Source organism: Propithecus coquereli, unplaced genomic scaffold (genome assembly GCF_000956105.1).
Source record: "Propithecus coquereli isolate 6110/MARCELLA unplaced genomic scaffold, Pcoq_1.0 Scaffold6, whole genome shotgun sequence".
Taxonomy (NCBI): Eukaryota; Metazoa; Chordata; class Mammalia; order Primates; family Indriidae; genus Propithecus; species Propithecus coquereli.
The window spans coordinates 11,440,920-11,450,110 of NW_012151951.1; the positions used below are offsets into that span (position 1 = coordinate 11,440,920).

Sequence of the window (9,191 nt, forward strand, 5' to 3'; positions counted from 1 at the left end):
ACTGCCTAGATTGAAATTCCAACCCTACCACTATTAACTATGCAACCTTTAGTAAGTTACTCAAACTTTCTATGCCTCTGTCTCCTAATATGTAAAACTGGGTATCTATCTCATGTGGCTGTTGCTGAGAACTGAATTACTTAACACATGTAACCACTTAAAACAGGCTGAGAAATATTAAGCACTTTATTTAGGTGTTTGCTATTTTTATTGCTATTTCTACACCAAAGAGATCTCAGTTCCTTGGATTTAAAATTGCTATTATGCAACGTACTCTCAGATACTAGTACAGAGGAAGCACTGGGTCAAACAGCTTTCCTAACATGTTCTATGCTTATTTATCTTAAAGTTAAAAATAACAGGAAACATTACTCCCTCATACTATAATACAGCTGACAATTCCCAGAGATATGTTACCCCTTGATGCAGCTTAGTCTTCCTAATTATGGCTCCCATTTAATCCCTGACTCCCGTTTCTTTTACCAGTTGCTAATGTGAGAGAGAAAATCATGGTCTGCTTAAGAAAGAAACATAAGAACACTGAGGTGAGTCATATTACACTTTATCCAGGTCAGAATTAAGTATTAATTTTACAAAAAGGATCCTAACATGAAGACCAAACCTCCTCAAAGAAATTCTTAAAATAAAAAAATTAAATTGAAAAAAACAAAAAATACAAGAAATTCCTAAAATTTAGAAGAGAGTAGCATATCTGTGGCCCTTAAATGCTAAGAGTTAACTTACCTGTTCATCTGAAGCTAGATTAGTGAACAATGGAACAATTTCACTTTTCACACTGTCTAATTCCAAAACTTTTGCAAATTCCCCCAATTTGGAAGCAGCAGCACGTCGTACCATTGGTGTGTCATCTGAGCACAAGGAACGGAAATGCCTGTAGCATAAAATAATGAAGATATTTTGCATCAGATACCATGATTAAACCTGCCCCAACACCCACAGACATTTTAGAGGTTTCCTCTTACAAACATCAGTGATTAGGCTTTCACTCACAAAAGTAACAAAAATAAAACACTAGTATATTCAACTGCATAATCAAAAATTATGACATCGATCTTATTATCCTGGTATCAGCCACTCAGTGGTAACAGGGTACTGTGTAAATTGTCGCCTATGAATCCCCAATAATACCAAATAACTAAAAAAAACACAAAAAAACAAAAACTATCTTACTGTCTGATTTCTGCCTTGACAGCATGTGAGGCCCTGGGATAGCAAACACTGAACAAACCACATGCAGATGTGCGAGAAGTGAACCAATCACCACTCGCTAAGCGCTTCACCAGAGGTACAAAATGAGCTTCCAGAGCAATAGGCGTATGCTCCTGAGAGATCTGCCTCAGGGACTCCACAGCCTTGTCTCGAACAACAGTCTCTTCCACAGTTGCCAGACTTTCCAAAGGAGGCTGAAAAGATCAAAAAGGAAAATCATAGAAGAACTTAATGAATCAGGTTAGATACAGATTATCACTTTTTAAAGTGACTGAAGGGAGGTGGTACACATAACCAGAATGTTAGCTACATCATACCAAATGGTTACTTTCAGTTCCCACAGGGATAACATACGGTACAGCCAACCTGAAGACACGACTTCTGTAGAAAAGCCAAGATCTCATGTCCCAGATGGCAATTCCCAGATGGTGTCTACAAATGACACAGTGGAAAAGACTTGACACAATATTAATATTACTGTGAGCTGAATCACTAGGTTTGAAAGATATGTAGCCAAATTCAGACAGGATCATATATATTTCCTCAAGATTAAGTACAAAAATACGATCAACATCAGGCACCACAATTACAATAATAGTCAAAAGGCTATGACGTCACTGAGTCCACAGCCTTTTGAATATTATTCTGCCATTCTCAGAGGTGCAAGCAAGCCTTGTCCACCAGTTCCACATCATAAATTTATCCAACTTGCAAACGGCTGAGTACAAAGTCACTTTTTTCAGAACACATTCAGAATCTTCCCATGAGCCATAGAGCCGGAGTTTCTGCCAGAACAATCAAGTGAAGAGTACAGAGACGGTAGGAGACCCTGTTTGCAGCTTTAGAAATAGAAGAAATCAAAGGGGCTGATGGTCTGGACTAGGATTAGTAACTGATTATGACATGGCCCAGTAAAAAGTGAAAACAGGCTGGTTCTCTGAACCTCTGCCTGTGTTTGCATTTGGGACAGGGAGATTCAGATTTAACTGACCAACAGAATGAAAGACAAGGATAGAGTCAACGGAAATAAGGGTGCCTGCCTAATAATACACTTTGAAAATTGTTTGATACACAAAGCTAGACAGTACTCAACTTCCCTAGCAGTATTTCAGAAGCCAATTGAAAAGATACTGTTTCTCACTTGCCAAGGCCTTTCATGATCTGTTCCCTGCCTACCACGACCTCCTGTCATGCAGGACCACTGGATAATCTCTATTAAGACAGGATAAAGTCTGATGAGCTGTCTCTTGAGTTGAGCTCTGCCCACTTCTCCAATGCCCTTTTCCTACTGGCCTTTGGTGGCCACTCCTGCCTATTCCAGCCAACACTTCACACTCCGGCAGTCTGAAACCCAACGTGCTTGATGCTTCCAAGCCTCTGAAACTCATTCTTTCAATAAATGATTATTGTTGTATTCTAGCATTGAGTTTACAAAGGAAAGAAGCAGACAAGGTTCCTTGCTCTAATGGTATTTACATTTTAATGGAGGAAGATAAGCATCAGTCAAAAAAACAAGCAGATGGTGATAAGTACTTTGTAGAAGAATAAAATAGGATGATGTGATAAGGGGTGACTGGAAGGCTATTTCAAGTTGAGGGGTCAGGGGAGATCTCTCTAAGGAGATACATTGAAATTGATACCTGAATGACAAGGAGCCAGCCACAGGAAGCTCAAAGGAGAATTTTATTAGAGGGAAGACCTAGGGTAAAGGTCTTAAGGGAATAATGAGCTTGGTTTATTCAAAGAACAGAAAGAAAACCAGTATGAGTGGAAGGAGGTTATCAAGAGGGAGCACCATATATGATAAGCCTACAGAAGCAGGTCATAAAAGGTCTTGCACAGAGTTTGAATTTTCTAAGCATCATGGCAGGGAGTGATTTACCTGCTGGGTGAAGAGTGAACTGTAGGGGTGGGGTGCAAGGCAAAAGTGGAAGGCAACTAGTTAGGAAGCTACTGCAGTAATCTAGAGGAAAGATGGTGGTGGTCTGGACTATGGTGGCAGTAGGAGGGATGGAAGAAAGTGGATTGATTTTGTAATACATGCAGACTCTATAGGAGTTACTAAGATTAGATTTGGGGGACAAGGGAAAGAAGATTCCAGAATACCTTCTAAAAGGCTGCTCCACCATGTAGTCCAGTAATTGAAGAACACCTTCTAGGTTTTAGCTTATGTAACAGGGTAGATGGTGATACAACTGGGTAGATGGAATAACAAAATAAGAGGCATCTTTTGGGGACGAGTTCTGTTTTAGGTATGTTAAATTTGAAATATCTGTTTGACATCCAAGTAGAAAAATCATAGGTAGATATACATATCTAAATCTACCTCTATATATCTGTATCTATCTATCTATCTATGCAGTTCCATGGAAAAGTCAGAGGTAGAGGTAGGCATCACAAGAGTCAGTATCACCTAAACAGTATTTTAAAGCCCTGAAGCAGACACCCCTACCTTGTTCAACTACTGAATTCCTAGTTATCCTTTAAAACCTAATTCAGACATCATCTCCCAAGACGTCTTCCCTGAGCACCCTGAGTTAATCTTTCACCTATTATTTGAATACTTTATAAGTGCTTATATTTTTCCATTTAAGATTGCAATTATTTGTTGACACACAAAGACAGAGACCTCATTCCATTCACCATTGATTAGTCTTCTTTAACATTAACATTGTTGACTTACAATTTGCCTGACATAGTAGACTCTCAATAAATGTCAACTAAATTGAACTGAACTCATCAAACTCAAAAAGTCAGAAGCAAAACTTATGCTAATAATTAGTGACAAGACATTCCCAGATGAGAATTAAGACTTCTAATTTCAGGGGGGGTAAAAAAACCATAAAAACTATCAAATCTTTTTTTCTCCCTACCTCTAAATTGTTAAGTCTACAGAGGCAGAAAAAGAGGAAGAAGTTCTTTTATTCATAGTTGGACAAATGAGAAGGGTTGAGTCCAAAGAACCTACATTACTTGTTCTGTCAATGGCTAACATTATGACTATCTGTCCATAAAGAGATCTGCATAAAAAATGCTGCTGTGTGCCTATCACCAAACAATGTATCATTCATACTGCAAAAATTCTAGGAGGAAGGCAGGCAAATACTCACCAGCAGACAGTGGGCAAAGTCAGCACCTCCCACCAAGCCAGTGAAATTTCCCAGCTGCTCAGCAAGGGCTAACAGTACCTCATCTTCATCATAAATAGTATCTGGAAATGACATCAACCAAATACTCATCAACTCCTCAACAAGTATAGCTGGCCCAGAGCTGGGCATTCACACAAAACTAGGAATAGTCTCAGTATGTAGCCAGTAAGATGGCTCAGTTAGAATCCTAACAGCATTTTCTTTCTTCTCCTCAGTCAAGAGTCTTCCTGGATCTGTTTTACAGAATGAATTAGAAATTCATACTCCCATATCAATTACTTTCCCATTAGCTAAATAGTTAATGTTTAAATATATATGGTCACAACCTTACAATATGCTTTGTTCTGTTTCTTTTGCACAGAAAGCACCTGGCTCAGTGTAGTACTTAATGATACTGTAGGTAACAAACTCTAAAAAACAAAGTTTTGAAAGACACTGGAAAATGGAACGTCCATGCCTTTCTTTAATGAAGATTCACAAACCTGTGAGGAATGGCAGCAGTTCAGTTCTCGTCCTTTCTACTCCAAGTGCTAGAGCAATTGTTGATAACTTCTTAATACTGTTGAGACGGAGCTTTAAAAAAGAAAGGAGAAAAAAGTAAAGAAATGGTTGCAATTTAGACCAAAAGACAAAAGGTGCAAACAGGTGAAATAATGATATAGGGGCAAGAAAGGATAAACTTTCATTTAGATTTTATTCATAGAACCTCATAAGGACCTCAGGAGCAGTGTAACTCGGCCTCATTAGCCAGAGGAAGATTTCCTAGGAGAAACAATTTAAAGGGCCCAGAAGAGAAATGAATGAAAGAGAATACAATACTCAGAAAGTAAAATAATTTTTAAGAGAGAGAACTTTGGCAATGGTGAAGCAGGCGAAATGGTTGAACACAACTCCTGCCTTTTCAAAGACAAGTTCCATCAGAGCTGATACACCGACTCCATCTAGGTTAATGAAGCCATCCACTCTCTTCCTACCCAACAAGCCCAGACAGTTTCCAGGCCGAGAGGAAGGCACCGGGCTGCACTGCAAAAGGGCCCCTTGGCATCCTATGATCCACAGTCCGCTCCAACCCCCTCGCGGCCCGGCACCGCGCTCCTCCCTCCGGCTCATCTACCAGGGCTGCCCGGCCGGCCCCGGGCGGGACCCGGCGTGGCCACCGTGAAGGGGAGCCCAGGTGCGAAGCCGGTTCTCAGACGCCCGATGGGGCGCCGGGCCGACGTCTCAGGGGATCGGGAGGAGGGGCGCTGGAGAGGTCCCGGGGAGGATACGGCGTGACACCACAGCCCCTCAGGAGTCTTTCTCGCCTCCCCTTCAAGTTTCTGCTGCGAGTTCGGCTCGTTCAATCCCCGGGCCTTCCCCACAGCGGCTCCGGCCTTATCTCTTCCCTATCATGCACCCGGCCGGGCCCGCCTCGAGTCTCCGGCCTCAGTCCAGTACCTGCACGTCCTCATTGCGGAGCTCGTCGATTAAAACCGCGATCGGGTACAGCGAATCGTCTCCATCTCCGCCCGCTGCCGCTGGGCCAGCCCCGGGCCCCGCCGCGCCCGCCATGTTCTTCCTCCTCCTGCTGGTCGCCGCCGTCTGCTCCGTGCCCAGGCCCCGCCCCGCGCTCAGGCCCCGCCCCGCTCCCAGAGAGGCGGGGCTGAGGCCGGCGCGCGGGCTCAGCCGAGGTGGGGGAGCAAAGTTTCTGCCTCGCTTAAGGAGGGTCCCTTCCCACCCCCATTGCAAGATTTGTAGGTCTAAACTCCACAAGAAGGGTGAGATGAGAAAGCGCATGGGACCCCCGCGTCCTTTCCCCAGCCGAAGTAAACAGGGGCAGGGATTCATCCTGCTCGTTGTGGTCTGAACGGGCCAGGAACCTAACAGAGTGAGCCGTGCTGCGCCTTCTTAGGACTCGGACTGGCTGAAGAGGATGCCCAAAGCCAGTAGGAAAAAGGCTTTAGCACCTCCCCTGGCTTCATCCTGACCCCGAGCCACTGGGTCTCCAGCTTTAATTTCTCCGCTCAGCCTCATGCTTCCACAGAGCCCCTCCACCTCTTCGGCTTGTTCTCCAGAATTTTATCTGGCTCTTGCTCCGTAAGACAAATAACGCGGGCGGTGAGAGAAAATGAACAGTTCTGTCCAAACTCCCCAGTCAATATTTTTTCCACGCAAGCTGTTAGAAACATGCTGCTCTCTTGTTTTTGTGTTTCTTTTCAGTTTGGTACTGGAATGGTGCCTTCTGTTGTATTTTCTTCCTCCCATTTTTTAGCTCTTTAGCATGCTAGAAGTACAACAATGAAGCAAAACTAGGACAAGCTTTAATCCTTCCAAATTGGGTGGAGTGGCTACTTGGCTTGTACAAAAAAGCCTAAACTGGTCTCCCTAGACCTCCAAGAGTCCTCAAAGGCAGCAGTGGGAGGAGGTGGAGGTCTGGGAGTTCTTTCTTACAAAACTGAATGGAAAGTTTTCACTTATCCTGGTTAGGACAGCATAGGTCCTTCCTGTCTTTTTGTTTGTTTAGGACTGGAATTTAAGCAACTTAGAGTGATAACTACATATGACGATCTCAAACTCTGAAATGGTAATTTTATGTGTGTGATTAATAAAAAATGTAAAATTATTAATAAATGCAATTTAGGAGACAAATTTTTTTAAATACTTGGGGTTCTTGGAATTAAGCACGGTAGATAGAGCTTTTGGTAGTAATGAACGTTGGGGACCCAATAATAGACCTGAAGAGTTTTTCTCAAATTAGGTCTGTGGATATATTCTTTAGGGTTTTAATTTTGTTTTCATTTGTTTATTTTTTTAGGTTTGCCTAGCATATTCTGGATTATTTGAATGACCACTTTAACTTAGTATTGCCACACAATTTCAGCATCTGCATTTGTGGGTGTCTTTCAGTGCTGCTTTTGTTGTTTGGGGATAATGAAAAAAGGACAGAAGTGGTTTCAAAATGAAAATGATGCTTTCATGCACAAAATGAAAGCCAAATGACATCATGGGACTGCACTGAGTAGTTCAAACAGAGAAAAGTAGTGAGAAAATTAAAATATCATAGATCACTTGGTATATAGGAATACTGAACTCAAAAGCAGCTGAGCTTTCAGCAGGCAATACCATAATCGCAATATAAGGGATGATTTAGTTTTAGCAAAATACATCATTTGTCATGTTAAATTACTACAGTCTTATTAACTTGAATAGTATTAGTTTTGTGATTTCATTTGTATTTAATTTGTAAATTTTTTTAGCTAAGAGTTATAAATAAAAACATATAGTCATAGTTTATATTTGTAAATTTAAGTAACATTATGATAAAAATAATTTAAGTTGACTGAGAGTTTTCAGTATTTTTTATTTCTTTAAAAATGGATCCATACACTACGCAAGTTTGAGAGAAAGGGCTAAGAGGTTCTTAATTTAATACTTTACCAGTTGGAAGATCAGATGGAGTTCCTATTGGCATGGAGAAGACTTTATGTAAAAAGTTTTCAGAAATGATAAAGGAAGCAAGGACAGAGAAGTGGATTCAGTTCCACACATATTATCATTTGGATATTAGCTTAAGCTCAGAAGAGCTTCAATATGCTAACAAAAATTGGGACACTGATGCTAAACTATTTTGTTTAAAACGCAAATATGCTTTGCTTACCCAAGCACAGTGAATTGGAGATCTAAGGAATAACTATGATTAAATATGAAATCACAAGCTGAGAAAATAGGCCCGAGAAAATTGCCTGGTTTGAGAGTCATCAATTCTGGACTTCAATTCCCATCACTGTTTCTGATTCATTATAACCTACCTCTCCCTATGCCTCAGTCCCACCTTTCACCCCCTCACCCCCAATAAAATGGAGCTAACCATCCATCATCTCTGGTACCCGATCTAGTTACTATGATGCTGTGAGAATGAAACAGGTAATAAACATGGAAATGCTAATAAATCCTTCAATAAAGAAAGTGATTAAAACAGCAGCAGAAAGAGGCTATTTCAAAAACTGGGCCAAATTCTAAGGCTGACTATCTCAATCACCTAAGTTGCCTGTTAAAAATGCAGATTCCTGGCCTCCAACCCAGACCTACTGAATCAGAGTCCCTGAGAAGGGGGCCAGACATTTTATGGTACCCACTGGGTGTTTCTGATGTGCACTGACATTTGAAAGTCACTGATTTAAAAAGTTCATCTGGAAAAATAATTTCCGTGTCGATAAACAAGCATCTATCTGTGCAGGTAGAGTCTGAAAAGTCTTTGGAGGCCATCTCTGTCCAGAGAAAGCAAATGACAACTATAACTGCTTATCGATAAGCAATTCTATCTCTGTAGGCTGTGGGTTTTGCCAGATTAAAAGGGTGATCCCTCTTTTGCTGGATTCCTGGACGTTAGCCAAGCACTCGCAATACAGTACTGTGGTGTTGAGCTATTTCCATATCCTCCTCTCCCCTCTATTCCTCCCTCAGGCCTCTCCACTTCCCACACACACCACAAGAAATTAATAACCAGGGAATGCCAGAGGCAGCAGCTGAGATTAGATTGAGGATTTAAGGCAGCCCTTAGAAACAACGTGACATTCTCAGCATAAAAGCACTGAGTTCTGACTCCCACATACAGTTCACTCATCCAGTGTGAATCAAGGGAAGACTGGGTTAGACTTGCCCAGTTCCTGTACGACAAAGCATCAAGAATATGGGGAAGTACAGGCAGATGGGATCAGCTTGTAACAGCTCTCAATGTTACATCAGAAAAGGGTAGTCCTGAAGAAGTCTGAATGACATCATGATCATCATTCTGGCCCTTTGCCTCCCCTTTACTAAGCTCAGACCACAGAG

General features: G+C 41.6%; 1 protein-coding gene across 1 annotated transcript in view; it reads right to left on the reverse strand.

Moving 5' to 3' along the window:
- PPP2R1B (protein phosphatase 2, regulatory subunit A, beta) overlaps window positions 1–5,996 on the reverse strand; it is a 52,742-nt gene extending 46,746 nt beyond the window's left edge. The window contains exons 1-5 of the mRNA XM_012659137.1: window positions 5,817–5,996; window positions 4,862–4,952; window positions 4,341–4,441; window positions 1,192–1,424; window positions 745–892 (exon numbers count right to left, since the gene is read on the reverse strand). Of these exons, the coding sequence (XP_012514591.1) occupies window positions 745–892; window positions 1,192–1,424; window positions 4,341–4,441; window positions 4,862–4,952; window positions 5,817–5,930 (687 nt within the window). The 5' untranslated portion in view covers window positions 5,931–5,996. The remainder of the gene's footprint in view (window positions 1–744; window positions 893–1,191; window positions 1,425–4,340; window positions 4,442–4,861; window positions 4,953–5,816) is intronic.
- Window positions 5,997–9,191: the final 3,195 nt, after the last annotated feature.